This window comes from Rhinolophus sinicus, chromosome 5, assembly GCF_057876585.1.
Source record: "Rhinolophus sinicus isolate RSI-liver-muscle chromosome 5, RSI-T2T, whole genome shotgun sequence".
NCBI classification, from domain to species: Eukaryota; Metazoa; Chordata; class Mammalia; order Chiroptera; family Rhinolophidae; genus Rhinolophus; species Rhinolophus sinicus.
In genome coordinates, this window is record NC_142505.1 from 77,518,233 (window position 1) to 77,534,789 (window position 16,557).

Sequence of the window (16,557 nt, forward strand, 5' to 3'; positions counted from 1 at the left end):
ATCTCACGAATATTCAAGCCCTCAAATTTTTCAATAATCCATTATTGAACATCTTTTCTGTTTCCCTACCTGGAGAGTACTTCAACTGAGTGGAGAAACAATGAAAAACACCCACAAAACAAAACAGAAAATGGAAGGAAGAGTTCTATATACAATTAAATAACTATAATTATAAATAAAACACATTTCTTTAATCAAAATATTAAAGATAGAATTTGAATAAAAGCCATGTGCCTTATAATTTTCATTCTTCCTTTGAAAGAAGGCAAAACATAATAATGATAGGTAACTTTTATTGATGCTTGCTGCATCCGCACAACACTTTGTCCAGCCTTTTCCTGTTACTTGATCCCAACAACAACCCTAAAGGTAGCTATTATTATTATTATCCTCATTGTACAGATGAGGATTCTGAGGCCCAGAGAGGTCAAGTAACTTCTCTAAGATCTCCTAAGTAAAAGAGCTAGAATTAAAATCCAGAAAATCCAAGGTAATTGCACAGATTACACTTTAGTTTATTTCAAAATGTATAGGTTTAAATTGATTCACAGTAAAAGTTGTAGAGATATGCTACACAATAATATGAATATAATTAACAATACTGTGCTGTACATTTTAAAATTTGGCTAGAGGGTAGACTTCGCGTTACGTGTTTTACCACAATAAAAAAAAGTTGACTCTCAAAGTGAAATTGAGTCCGTGTGATGTGGAAATACCCAGATCCTTAAAACTGCAACCAGCTAAAAAATATGTGCTTATTTTAGAGCATAGTAGTGATCCATCAATAAAACTTAACAAGAAAAATGCTCAAAGGTCTGTGCAAGTCATAGCCTATTAGAGGCAGACAAATTAGTCCTTCTGTGAATAATATAACTCAGAAAATTTAAAAATACATGCCCTATTTTGGAAAATATAAAATATGATACTGTGAGAAACAGACTGGCAGTTTCTTTAAAAATTATATACATACTTTAAACCTACCATTCCACTTTTAGATATTTACCCAAGAGAAATAAAAATATACATCTACACAAAGACTTGTATGTGAACATTCATAGCACTTTTTAATTTGTAATAGCCTAAAATAGGAAACAACCCCAAAACAGGAATAGATTAAAAAAACTATTATATCCATACAATGGAATAATACTCAGCAAACAAAGGAACAAACTACTGATACATGCAAAAACATGAATGAATCTCTAAACCATAATGCTGTTAAAAAAAAAAAACAGACATAAAAGAGTACATGCTGTGTGATTCTATTTATACACTATTCTAGAAAATGTAAACTAATCTGCAGTGACAGAAAGCAAATGAGTGGTTATCTGGGGCCAGGAATGGAGGAAAAGATGGATTGCGAAAGGACACGAGGACATTTTGGGGGCTGATGGAAATGTTAGGTATCTTGATTGTGGTGGTGATTTCATAGGTGTATACATCTATCAAAACTCATCTAATTGTACATTTCAAGTATGTGTAGTTTACTGTATGTAAATTACACTACAGTAAAGTTGTTTACAAAATTTAAATATAGGAAAAAATATATGTTCTACCCCAGATATTAAGATGTATTTTAAAGTTACAATAATCAATCAAAATGGTACTTATACTAGAGAGAGAAATCAATGACACAGAAACAGACCCTAGCATGTGTAAGTATTTTGTCTATGATAAATGCAGCATTTGAAATCATTGGCTTGCTTATTCAAGTTGAAAAAAAGTATTTACAACTTATATGACAAGACTAATATGCTTATTGTTTTACAAATAAATATGAAAAAATATATTCTAATTGACAAATAGATTGATTCTTAAAATAAGAGATACAAATGACCAATTAGTATTAATAAAATGTTCAACTTTTCCTGTAATGATGCAAGTGTAATTTAAAAAAATAAACATACTATTTCTAGCCTATTAAATTAGCAAATATTTTTTAAATTATAATATCCAATGCTAGAGTGGGAATTTACATCCAATGCTACCTGAGAGAACTTGAGTATAAATAGGTGAAATCCTTCAGGAGAAAAAATAGCAAAATATATAAAAAAAATTCGAAAAAATATAAACCTGTTCGCCTACTACTCAAACTTCTAGGAATTTATCCTAAACAAATAATTAAACAAGTTCATAAAAGCATATATAAAATATGTTAATTATAGCATCTTTACCAAAAGGGAGGGGAAAAAACCTGAAAACAAATGTCCAAAATTGCAAGATCAGTTAAAACAACCATAGTATAGTCATACAATGAAATACTATGTAACCATGGAAAATTACCATGTAGTTCCATATTTATTGACATGGTAATATGTTTATAATATACTAAGTGATGATAAACAGGTTACATATCATGTGTAAAATATGATACCTTTTAAAAAGCATACATTTCTTTAACATAAACCAGTACCGTGTTTCCCCAAAAATAAGACCTAGCTGGACAATCAGCTCTAATGTGTCTTTTGGAGCAAAAATTAATATAAGACCTGGTCTTATTTTACTATAACATAAGACCGCGTCTTATATTATGTTATGTTATGTTATGTTATGTTATGTTATGTTATGTTATGTTATGTTATGTTATGTTATGTTATATTATATAAGACCAGGTCTTATATTAATTTTTGCTCCAAATGGTGCATTAGAGCTGATTGTCCAGCTAGGTCTTATTTTTGGGGAAACGGTAGCATAGTTGCTTATTATCGTTATCAAGTATGATGTACTGTACATATTGCATGTGCTATACTTTTATACAACAGCAGGTTTGTTGCACCAGCATTACCACAAACATGGGAGTAATGCTTTGTGCTACGTATAACCTTACAACAGCTACAACATCACTAGGCAATAGGAATGTTTCAGCTCTATTATAATCCTGTGGGATCACTGTATATGTGGTCTGTCATCGACCAAGATATTATGTGGTACATGATTGTATATATTTCTCATTGTACCACAGCTCCCATTTCACAGTGGAGGACAAAAAGAGATTAATAAACTCACTCACCGCCACATGGCTAGAAAGTGTTAGAACTGAGGTTTAATGCACTGGGTCTGTAACCAGAGGCAGCACTTAAAAAGTATGAATTTCTATGCATATATTTGGAGAAAAGTCTAGGAGTATATAAACCAAAATGTTAATAGTAATTTTTTCTGGATTATGGAAGTCGGGAAAATCTTAACTTCTCCTTTTTGTTTATCATGTATTTTCTACCTTCTCTATAATCATTATATATTCTCTGTATAATTTAAAAACTGAAAAAAAGACATTAAACTGAAAATGTATTAATAGTAAACAAATCTGATCCTTAATAAACTCTAGTTCTCTCCAGGTACCAATGAAATAACTTTTTTCCTTCAAGACTAGTCTTTAGAGGTCTCATATGTTTAAGTTTATCTTAATAACAGCAACAACAATAATTAATATGAACATTTGTTGACAGCTTATTCAAGGCTCTGTGCTCAGAACTTTTCCACCATTGCTTCATTTAATCCTCCAGCTCCAAAAAATATTGTTAACATCATTTTATAGTCCAGTAAACTGAGGCACAGAGATGAAGTGACTTGCCCAAGGTTACAGAGTTCATTAGTGACAGAGCTGGGTTTTAAACGTCGTCTATGTGATTCCAGAGACTATTCTTAAAAACACCACACTATACTTGCTTTGAACTTTAGGTAAACACATTTTTTTAAGGGCTGTACATTAGCAGTAAGATACCTGATTTGACCCTGGTAAAGGAAATTGGCTGGATAGAGAAAATAAATTAGAACAGAGTCACTTTTCACAGCAAACTTTCTTACCTTTTGCATTTTGTAATAAGTGTGTCGGTACATTTATTACCTAGTTTAAAATGAAATTTAAGGTGAATTTCTGCACTGGTGTGTCTTCAAACATTACAAGTGCAGCTGCCAATGCCTTGTAGACAGGTCAGGATACCACTGTACAGGGAACAGATCCCTAACTTGGGCGGACTGGCTATGAAAAGGCGGTGATGAACATGGTAAGTCCTTAGAATTGTTCCAGTTTATCCCTAATTATCATTAAAATTGGGGTAAACTAAAGACAATAAACAGGATTATCCTAGGGAACTTTCCATTCTAAGCCTATGAATTTTAATTTCTCTGAACTAAAGACAGACACAGAGGAATATAGTAACTTTCAATAGATAACATTACTTTACGAATCCTTTTGGAATTTCATTAAAGTAATATCCTAAAACTGTATCATGATGTATGCAAATTTCCCAGAAATAAGTCCTTTATCTCTTAACATACATGAACTATATCTGCCAATAATCCATTTAGCTTTGGGTATTTTTTTCTTGCATTTTCGTGGTGTTGAACCTGAGGAAGGACCACCCCAGCAAAAATGGGACTCTGGGAGAAGATATTCTGCAAGTGAGGTGTCAAATTGCCTGAAAAGAGAAAAAAAATATGTATATAAGAATCATGGCAATTAGTCTACAATCAAAATAATCAAACTGCTATGTGGTTGCATTAAATTACTGAAAAGGGAGAATAACAATTATGTTCTTTTAATTTTTCAAAGTTGAACAAGGAACTATCTGAACATAGCATAAAAAACTGAAGGTTCTCCAGTAACCTGTTGATAGCACATAGGCAGTAGAGAATGTAAAATAACCAGGTTCGTTTCTTTTCCCCAAAATATTGTAATACATAATATATCATGCTACCAGGAAAAGCGCATACAAACTTTTATATATTTCCATATGGTTATGTCAATGGTTTCACGAGCAAGTGTTCATCAACAAAGCCTTACTGAAAACAGCTTAAAATATTAAAATTATTTAGAAATAGAACTATTGCAAAGAAAAACATGGCTATAACGTAGTAGAATGGAAAGAACTATAAATAGAAGTAGAGACAGCTAAGTTCTAGCACCAGTTTTGCCATAACTAGTTCTGCAACCTTAGGCAAATCTCCTTTTCTGTGCCTCGGTTTCCTCATTTACAAAATGACAAAATCGGGGCTGCCGGATGGCTCAGTTGGTTAAGAGCGCAAGCTCTCAACAATAAGGTTGCCGCTTCAATTCCCACATGGGATGGTGGGCTGTGCCCCCTGCAAGTAAAGATTGAAAATGACGACTGGACTTGGAGCTGAGCTGTGCGCTCCACAACTAGATTGAAGGACAACGACTTGGAGCTGATGGGCCCTGGAGAAACACACTGTTCCCCAATATTCCCCAATTAAAAAAAAAAAAAAAAGACAAAATTGATCCCATCATCTCTAAGGTTCCTTCTAACATTAATCTCATTATCAGAATTTGAAAGATAACACAAAAAAGTGTGATGCTTTAAGGTTCTGAATTGTATCTTTAATCAATATTTATCTAAATTTCAGTTTTTATAGTTGTTTACAGTACCTTCCTCATGATTCTGTAATTACATGTTTATGTACAGCTTCCCCACCACAAAAAGGGCTCCTCCAGCTCCTCATTCAGAAACATTTAAAAAAACAAATCATTGAAACTCCATGAGTAAGGCTATCCATCAAAATATTTGGGTAGTTAAAGCAGATAATCAAATAATTCAGCTTTCATCAGATATATTTTTGAATACGTTATTTAGCTATTTGGTTATCAACTGTGGTAAAAAAAATAGTTTCCTCAGTAAATAATTGATTTTCTATCTCCAAGTGCTTTAAAAAAAGCATCTAAGTCAATTCTATTACTTAAAAGTCCTCTTTGAGAGATTTAAATATTTGTAGAAGCCTAATTTTAAAACAACTTTCGGACAAACTGAAGTATATTCCTATTTTTCTTATTATCAACCATCAACAACATATGGCTTAGCTGTTTGCATCCTGGCCAAAAAAAATATTATTTGTAAAAACAAGAGAATTTTCTACCTTCTTTGTCAGCCCAAGGCATCCATCTGGTGCCATTTATCAAAACAATATGCTTCCCTGTTACTATAACAAACAACTAAATTTGAAAATCAAGCAGAATTGATCTGGCAATATTTATTTTAGGCATTTAACAGTATATTTCAGTAATACTTACCTACTTTTAAAACAATTTTATGAAGTAAATCCAAATCAGAGCTGCTAGGAAGAAAGGGATTTCCAGTGGCCATTTCAATGATCATACAGCCCAAAGCCCATATATCCACAGGTCTGAAACAGACAAGAATAAATCATTTTTCATGGAGAAATATATAAAATACCTTTTCTAAAAAACTTTTAAAATACCCAAAGGAAAAAAATCGTTAAGTGGTATCATTTATACATTTTCACTGTAATATCATATGCCAACTTTAGGATATACATTAAATATTATCACATTTTACCTTATATTTAAGTTGCATGAGAAGTCATATAGTAGTCCAGGTAAAAAGTAACTGTAATTCTAAAATTATTTCAGATACTTATATAAGGACATTATGATAAATGGTTTATGAATTAGAATTGAACATAAAATCATCTTGTATTTAAAAAGTAAAAACTTCAAATCTTAAACATTTTGCCACTTGCACTTCATTTATTTATCTTAATGCACTGTGAATCATCATAATTTCTATATAATCAATTTGTTAAAAGATAGTTTATATCACTGGGCCTTTTAAATAGATGAAAAGGATGCTCAACCTCACATTCGGAAGAAATGTAAATAAACACAACAATGAGATCTAGTTTTTACTGATACAACTGATAAAAATTATAACATTTGATCACTGTTGGTGAGGTTATAGAAAACGAATACTCCCACGTACTGTTGTTCTGGGAATGTAAACTACTTGGAGGGAAAATTGGCAAAAGTTACCAAAATTCAAAATGTACATACTTTGACCAAACAACTTTATTCTTAGAAATTTATCCAAACTCTACTCAAACATGTGCACGAAGATAAATTATATAAGAACTTCATTGCAGCACTGCTTGTGATAGAAAAATATTGAAAACAACCTGAACCTCCATCAGTGCAGGAATGGCTATGTAAATTTTTGTACAACCACACAATGAAATGTTATTCAGCTGTTAAAGGGATGAGATGGGTCTATCTACACGAGCTGGAGCCTTCTGCTGTAATGTAGTTTTGAATAAGAGACTTGATGAGTCAATGCCAGCAAAAGAGAACCTACGTTCTTTCACAAAAGATTCTCGTGCTTTACCTTATAAAGATCTTCCATTTGAAATTCTGGAAGTTGATGGAAAAGTGGCATTAGAAATATTTCAACACAAGTGAAAAATAGATTTCATAGAAGAGAAGGCATCTCAGATCCCTGAGAGAATAGTCAGGCTACATAGATTTGGTGACTTCATTGATGTAGCTGAGGGCCCCTTATTTCAAGAACAAGTACTTATTTCTAGTATGAAGTGTCAGAGGTTCACAGTCCTCAAGCCACCCTGTCAAGTGTTGTACGAAGATTCCAAGGTCTCTCTTACCTGTTCACTTAAGATAAATCTTTTTTCAAGACACATTTTAGGAAATGGGAAAAGCTATTTGAAACATCTCAGAAAATTCTAAGTGTTTTTGACCGCTAATGTGTACTCTTCTACAAAGATATTTTCATTGAAATTAAACAACAACAGGAAAGAAGGAAGGAAGGAAGGAAGGAAGGAAGGAAGGAAGGAAGGAAGGAAGGAAGGAAGGAAGGAAGGAAAGAGAGGGATGGAAAAAAAGTAATTCATTGTCTCAATAGCTAAGTAGTTTTGTGGTTGTTGACCTATGAACTTTAATGATAATGCATATTGGTTTATCAATTCTAAAAAATGTACCAAACTAATGTAAGATGTTAATAAGAGGAAAACTGTACAGTGTGGGAAGGATAGAGTGGGGGATATGGGAACTCTGTACTTTCTGCTCAATTTTTCTGTAAGCCTAAAATCGCTCTTAAAAAGTAGTCTATTAATTTAAAAAATTAAAAGAGGAAAAAAAGCAAGATTCTGTACTATGCATTGTATGCTACTATTTCTGTTTAAAAGGAAGGAAGGGTGTCTGTGTGTGTGTGTGTGTGTGTGTGCACACACATAAATTGCTATTGCCAGATAATGATTTTAAGGAATAAATGACTTAATTACTGTATATGATTTTTCAAGTCCACATTACAACAAAAACTGGATGATATAATAGGAACTTATTAGCTTGTTTATTTCACAAATTTAAAAAACTTAATAGCAATTTATAAGTTTCAGTGAGAAACAGTAAAATTAAGATCAATCATTAGCTTTCTAGTGACTGTCGATGGATACAGGGTTTCTTTTGGGGGTGATGAAAATGTTCTAAAACTGATTATGGTGATGGTTGCACAACTCTGAATTGTATGGTATGTGATTCATATCTCAAAAAAGCTGTCATTAAAAAAAGGCTAGATTAAACCAAGCTGATGTACTTTTGGGTAATAAAACTATAAAGAAATGCAAGGCACTGATTATAATAAAAGTCAATATCATGATTACTTTGGGGGGAAGAGAAGGTGTTGTATTGGAATAGGGCACATGAGGGTTTTCTGGGGTGGCCAACAAAATTCTATTTTTTGAGCTGGTGGTGGAACTATATGTTTATTGTGTGGGCTTTTCTTGTATGTGTATTTTGTCTTACAATAAAAAGACTAAAGAAGAAAAGATTCACAAGCAAATTTATTTCAAACACAATAGAATCCAAACTTACCACGTACAAGGCACCAACTTTGGTTCTGTGGAATACAAGATATTATACCTCTCCTCAAGGAACTTATCTTTCAGCAACAAGTATTTATAAAAGAAAACAAGAGCTAGAGTAGAACTAGGCCATATTTAATATTAACTGGCACTAAATTTGCAGATAATGTACAAGAGGATTCAGAAGGGGATATGATTTGGGGGCAAGAGATAAGGACTAGGAATGCATTAGAAAAGGAACTTAAGCTACATCGTGAAGAGAGGGTAAAACTGGGACTTAGATAGATCTTATAGAGGCTACATTTACTGAGTATTTACTACATTTTAACCTTTTTCATTCATTAAATCATTTCATCCTCACAACAAACTTGGAAGTTGGCCCTATTATTATTTCCATTATACAGATGAAGAAACTGAGGCAGAGAGATGGTCTGCGTAGGGCATCAGGGGTAAGTACAGTTGAAAAGGTACTCTGAGTGACGTCAAGCAAATTAGTTTATCTTTCTGTGCCCTAGTGTCTTCTTATTTAAAATGAGGATGATAATAGCACCTTCATTATAGGTTTTTTTCTGGAAATCAAATGATTTAAGGTATGTAAAGCATTTAGAATAGTTTCTGGCATAAAGTAAGTGCTTATTAATGTTAGATATTATTACAAAAACCAGAATAATGGTTTCTAAGAATGGCATGTGAGAACCATCCCCCCTCCATTCCTTGTATTAAGTTGTACAACTTGGTCCCTTTACGTTCTTTTCAAGATGAATTATTTGTATATTAGGTGGCAGTTTCATATACTGTTTCTATTGTTTCACAATAAACTGAGACCATGCTACTTTGTGAGGCATCTGGGATGGTATAATTTAAAAGTCATTACTTGCCAGTCTTTGCAAAGACAGGACCGTAATCCAGAAAATAGGAAACTTGGCAGTTCCTATGGTAACACTGGCAGAGTGAGGGAAACGATTTTAAAATCTTTGCAGAACAAAGAGGTTAAAGTTAAGTGGAGGAGGCAACTCTGCCAAAGGTGAGGCACAACTTAAAGCCCCAGGGATATAGCCTGAGGGAGATCTGCATAGATCTCCTGGGCTGGGCCCACCGAGTCCAAGGGCAATGGCGGCAACATCAGTAGCCAGCAGGGCAGGACAGGTGCCTACAGGAACTCTCTGCTCTATTTCGAGCTGTGGCTTTTTCAGCTCCAATCCAGACACAGAAGGCAGAGGGGATATCAGTAGTGGGGTTAACAGATACACCAGAGGGAGAAAAATGATTAGGAAAGGACAGGCAACATCCCCAAATATACATACTTTCCATACGAGGTATCTTTTAATACTAATTCTGGAGCTCTGTACCAGCGTGTGGCCACATAGTCTGTATAAATGTCCCCAGGAGCTGCTAGCGTTCGTGCAAAGCCGAAGTCACAGAGTTTTGTAATTCCTGATTTGGATACTAAAATGTTTTCAGGTTTTATATCTCGATGAATGATCTAAAAAAAAAAAAAAAAGCAGAAGATGCAATATGATAAAATGAAGTTTCATTACTTAGAGAATCTCTCAAAATTTATACTGAGAAAATCTAGCTAATTAAGATAGGGAAGCTATTTTCTTACCACATGCAAAGGGTAACTACACAATGCAAAAGCTAAGTAGTTATATATTTTCAATTCTTGCCCCATCAATCATCTCAAAATGAAATGAAGCCAAGAAAATAGACATAATACTAAAACGGTAAATCAGATTCCTAACAGGAAAAGTTTAACTTTCCTTTAACTCCATGGCACAATCCGGATACTGCAGGTTCCCTCATTTCCTTCACAGCTAAGCCTTACCTTTACCCAGTTATCACTTTCTAACCAATCATTGTCATTTTCTAACCAATCATTCACTCCTCAAGGTAATGTAATCTGTCTTCTGCTTCCACATTTCATTAAACTGCCCTCCCCAAAGTCATCAACTTCATTGTCGCTCCATCCATTAGACACCCCTCAGTACATATCTTACTTGATATCTCAGTGTATAAGTGTTGCCAACCATTCGTCCATTCCTGATTTCTGGGACTTAAGATTCTCCCAGTCTCCTTCTATCTCTGTGGCAGCTCTTTCTCTATCTGTCCCTTGAATGCACGGTTCTGGTCTTAGGCTTTCTCTTCTCATACATCATGCTTCCTGGGCAAACTCATCTACTTTTTTTTTTTTTTTTTTTTGACTACTTTCTTCACTTGGTTATGGGGACACCATACTCCCTTGGGCTTCTTCTCACCTATTGGCTGCTCCATCTCAATTTCATCTACTCTTACAGATTTAATAACTATCTATATACTGATGATTTCCACATTTCTATGTCTAACCAAGATATCTCTCCTGGTTTCCATAAGAAGTGGAATTCTACAAGAAGTCCCACTCAGCAAATTCACAACTAACTGTATCATCTTCTCCCCCAAACCTATTTGTTCTTATCCACACAGTCCTTTAGTGACCCCACATCTCAAGCCAGAAACCAAGCCATTTTTTCTCTCTCAGCTCCCATACTCTCCTACTTCTCTTGCTAGTTCAAGTTCCCTCAGCCTTCTCACCAAAAATTAGTACACCACCAACTGGTCTCCCTGAATTCACTCTGATCCCCTCCAAACCCCTGTCCGCAATGAAGTTACAATACTATTTTAAAATCATGTGTGATCACGTCACTTCTTTACTTCTCATCTTTTAAGTATTCCCCATCCTACAGGACAAATTTGAAACTCCTTAAAATGGTCATGTAGGATTTGGTCCCTGCTCACCTTATCAATCTCCTTCTCTAATCTATAGACTATTAGCTTCCCAATTTTCCAGGGTTTGTCTCATCTCTATGTATTTGCTGTTCTAACTGCCTGGAACACTTTCCTGGCCAATTACTTCCTCAGGTCTCAGCTTAGATGCCTGTATTAGATGTTCCCACATCATTCTGCACGTGCCCATCACAGTATTTATCATACTATATTATTAATTGCCTGTTTACTTGTTTGTAACTCCCACTAGACTGTAAGCTCCATGACAGCAAAATAGATGGATGTCTGTCTTGTTCAAGCTATATCCCCAGGGCTCAGTACAGTGCCTAAAACAAAGAAGGCATTTAAAAACTTTGTCAAATGAATAAAGCATGTTCTCATCACTGAAAATGTTTCACAGCACAAATGAAAATATCTCAGTGACAGAAATCTGGGATCTTTCCTTGTTTATACAGATTACTGCTATAAATCCTTGGGATTGGCTCTTGTTTTGACTCAGTCTCCACCCATGAATGGCCAAAAAATTAACTTAGGGTAATAAGCAACCTTAAAGTTGCCATCTATACAACTATATTAACCTTTTTTTCCTTTTATGGGGTGATTACTACCTGCCAGCCACTATGCCAAAATCTGAGAATATAATGTGAACAAAAATAGACATGAAAAACCACATTAAGATACCACTTCACACATTCTGCTCACTACAGATCCATGAGCCTCCTCCTCGGTGCTCTAAACATGGGGCAGAAAGATCAATCTAGTTGATACCCTAGTATTCTCATTCTTTTCAACAGCTAACACCGTGACTACATGAGGAATTTTGTTATTCTTGAAAAGCAAGCACTCTCTGAATCCCAACTTTTCAAATTCTATGTTTTGACGACATTCTCCGTGGTCTTCCACCATCACATTAAGACCTCCATAAACATAGTATTTCTATTTGTGTAGGTCTTCTTTCACTTCTCTCATCAATGTTTAGAAATCTTCAGTGATAAGTCTTGTTCATCTTCTGTCAGATCTTCCCTAAATATTTCATTTTTTGGATGCTATTGTAATGGTATTTTAAATTTCAATACCTGATTGTTGCTAATACATGGAAATACAATTAATTTTAGTATATTGATCTTGTCTCCTACAACCTTGATAAACTTAGTTCTGTTAACTTACTTGTAGATTCCATAGAATTTTCTACAGATAATTATGTCATCTGTGAATAAAGACAGTTTTACTTCTCAAAAAAAAAAAAAAGATACCACTTCACACCCGTCAGAATGCCTATAATAAAAAAGACAATAACACATATTGGGGAGGATGTGGAATGCATTGTTGGTGGGGATGTGAAATGGGGCAGCCACTTTGGAAAACAGGTTGGCAGTTTCTTTAAAAAGTGAAAACATAAACTGACCATATGGCCCGGTAGTATTCTTAGCTTGCCCTATTTCTGTTCCCCTCTCCCCAGCTCCTGGTAGCCTTGTAAACCAACAGCCTCCAAAATCAACAGGGTTATATCTCCTCCAAAGCCCCATTCCCAGGTTACTGTCATTATCTGACCTGTCCAGCAAGTCACTGAAAAACATCCCACTAGAAGGCTTATCTTTATTTCATCTAACTCAGTTTGCCCAGTGTAAACAGCCTTTCCTCCTTGAAGTCTTTGTCAGAATTAGCAGTTCTGACAGTTCTATAACGTAGAACATTATAGCCACCTGAGGGAGCTGCACCAGGACAAAAAACAAGCTGACCAAAATACTTAAAGAGGAAGGCTGGAAGTCAGATGTCCGTAAAGGGTCTGAAAAACTCTAACATGTTTCTGAGAATCAAGAATGCCACATGTAGAGCTGGGCACATGCCCAGGAAAGATCCGAGATGGTCCTAAGCTCTCACCTCTGGTCGACATTGAGCCACTGCACAAGCAGGAAGGGTAAGTAAGGCTAAGGCGGAGTTGTAAACTGTCTGCCTGAATGTTCAAAACATGTCCCAACGCACAGAGAGAGGCCCCTCAGTAAATAAGGCTGAGAGATTTATTGGTTTCCGACATTAAGGAAATCTGTGACCAATCATTAGCTAACCACTGAGCTAACTGAACAAAGATTTCAGTGGTCACACATGAGGATGAATACAGACTTCACAGAATTAGTCCAGGAAAGTAACTAAACAAAGAGCCACAACAAACCCTGAAAGATGGAAAACGAATTTCCAAAGTTGCCGCATTACATTAAATGTCCAGTTTTCAAAAAAAAAAATTATAAATTTCAAAAAAAAAAAAAAAAAAGGTATGCATAGAAACAAGTATGGCCCATGCACAGGAAAGAAACGCAGTCAATAAGAAACTTTTCCTGAGGAAGCCCAGACATTAAACTTACAAGATAAAGACTATAATCGGCTATTTTAAATATGTTCAAAGCTTCAGGAAACCATGTCGAAAGAACTACAGAAAAATATGAACACAATATCTCACCAAATAAAGGATATCTATAAGGAGAAAGAAATTACAAAAAAGAATTAAATAGAACACTACCAAGAAAGAAAAAAAAAACCCCAGAGTGGTAGAAAATATTTGCAAATTATATCTGATTAGCATCTAGTATCCAAAATATATAAAATACAATCTAGTGTCCAAAATGTATAAAATACAAAATATATAAAATAGAAAAGATATATAACCCAATTTTAAAATGGGCAAAGGATTTGAATAGACATTTCTTCAAAGAACATATACAAATATGAATTTGCTTGTTCCAGATATTTCATTTAAATGGAATTTATACCATGTTCCTATTTAACATGTTTTCAAGGTTTATTCATGCTGTAGCATGTATGCGTACTTCATTTCTTTTTGTGGCTGAGTAAATTCCGTTGTATGGATTTACCTTATTCATCAGCTGATATACATTTGAGTTGTTTCCACTTTTTCACTATTATGAAAAATGCTGCTATGAACATTCCTGCGCAGGTTTTTATGTGAACATATGTTTTCAATTCTCTTGGGTAGATACCTAGGAGTAGAATTGCTAGGTAACATAGTTATTCTATGCTTAACTTTTTGAGGAACTGCCAAATTGTTTTCCATTGCAGCTGCACAATTTTATATTACCAACAGCAGTGTTTGAGGTTCTAATTTCTCTACTTCCTCACCAACATTTGTTATTGTCTATTTTATAAATTACAGCCAGCCTAGTGGGTGTGAAGTGGTATCTCATTGTGATTTTGATTTGCATTTCCATAATGACTGATGATACTGAGCATCATTTCATGTTCTATCATACATTTGTGTATCTTCTTTGGAGAAATGTCTATTCAAGTCTTTTGTCCATTTTTAAACTGGATTATTGTTTTTTTTGTTGTTGACTTGTATTTTATATACCTTGAATACTAGATGCTTATTGGATGATCTGCAAATATTTTCTCCCATTCTGTGATTTTTTTGTCTTCTTGATGGTGTCCTTTGATACGAAAGTTTTTAATTTTGGTGAAGTCCAATTTGTCTATTTTTTCTTTGATTGCTTTTAGTGTCATAGCTAAAGAACTATTACCTAACTCATGTTCATATGGATTTTCACCTATGTTTTCTCCTAAGTGTTTTATAGTTTTAGCTCTTACATTCAGGTCTTTGGTCCATTTTGAGTTAATTTTGTATACAGCGTCAACAGACTTTGAACTTAAACAATAGTTTGATTCTTCTTTACCTTACAGTGGAATGCTCTAGAACTGCATAAAACTCCATATTACAATCTGATTTATAATATCTCTGCTCTATATAACCCTATGTGCTTGAATTTAAACACCCATCTAAGAAGAGAGTTCAAATATCTATATCCTCTAACAGCCTCAGGGGCCCTGGGTCTTAATCACCTGAAGCTTCAATTCAATCAACTTTTCAATCAGATGTTATACAATTACATGCTAATGTATATATGAAAAAATAATACCCTAAAAACCAAATGGAAAGTGCAGTCCTTGATTGGATACTGATTTTAACAAATCAGCTGTAAAAGACATTTTAGGAACAATCGGGTAAGTTTTAATATAAATTCGGTATTAGATGGTATTAGGGAATTACTGTTAATTATGCGATGTAATAATGATTGTGAAGTTATATAGGAAAACATGTATTTTTTGAAGGGATACATAGTGGAGTATTTAGGTATAAAAATGTCAGGTTGCCTATAACTTACTTTAAAATACTTCAGAAAACAAAATAGATGAAGCATATAGCAAAATATTAACAATATATTAAAATATATTAAGTAATATTAAAATGTTAACAATATTGTTCAAATAATAATAATTCCTTATTTGGAAGACTTTGAGTTTAAAATGCAAAAGCAGAGTTAAGAAAATATTCAAGAGGGAATGTCTAAGATGGCAGAATAGAAAAAAGAAAATACGTAAAAGAGGTCTAAATTTAGGGAAGCAGGACTTTGTGGAGTGGGGGTGGGGTTGGGGCTAAGGAAGATTGACAGTCTTTAAGTATTAATCAGAATTACTTATAATTCCTAAAGTTTACTAAAAACTGGATAAAATTTAACAAGCTCCATAAGGGTAGGAACCAAGTCTTTTACTCAAGGCTGCATCTTCTGCACCTAGTACAATCAATGTTTGTTACCAGAAGATGCTCAATAAACATTTGTTGACTAAACAAATGAGAGAATGAATAACCATTTCTCTCCTGTAAGTGGCCAAATATTTGCATTTAAATTGTGACTGCTTCCAAAATGGTTTTGAAGAGGCTTATAATATTAACCAGATCAACACTTTCAATTATAAAAACGACCGGAATGAAAAAGACAAACTAAGATTCCTATAGTTTGTTACTGCAAGTGAACATTAAATTTCTATTTGAGCTGTCTAGAAACCAATATAAAAAAGAAAATATGTTTTCATTATTAAATAAAAGAAGGTAAACAAATACTCCTGGAGATGAAGAGCTTTTGCTGATACTGAACTGTATTTGACTTCATGAATTCTTAATAAGAACATGGGGTATCATGATAGACAATATCTCAGACATTTCAGTTATATAAAAACCCAGTCATTTTAAATTTGGAGACATTAGGAAAATAAAGTTTTCCTTTCTTTTTTTTTTAATTTTTATTGGGGAACAGTGTGGTTTTCCAGGACCCATGAGCCCCAAGTCAAGTCATTGTTTTCAACCTAGTTGTGGTGGGCACAGCTCAC

At 34.0% G+C, this 16,557-nt stretch overlaps 1 protein-coding gene across 5 annotated transcripts in view; it reads right to left on the reverse strand.

Moving 5' to 3' along the window:
* CDKL3 (cyclin dependent kinase like 3) overlaps positions 1-16,557 on the reverse strand; it is a 61,421-nt gene that overhangs the window by 37,674 nt on the left and 7,190 nt on the right. For all 5 annotated transcript variants that reach the window (XR_012489786.2, XM_074313519.2, XM_074313520.2 and 2 more), the window contains 3 exons: positions 9,927-10,105; positions 6,026-6,138; positions 4,279-4,418 (listed from right to left, as the gene is read on the reverse strand). Coding sequence is in view for 4 of the 5 variants with exons in the window: in XM_074313519.2 (XP_074169620.2) it covers positions 4,279-4,418; positions 6,026-6,138; positions 9,927-10,105 (432 nt within the window). In the remaining variant the exon portion in view is untranslated. The remainder of the gene's footprint in view (positions 1-4,278; positions 4,419-6,025; positions 6,139-9,926; positions 10,106-16,557) is intronic.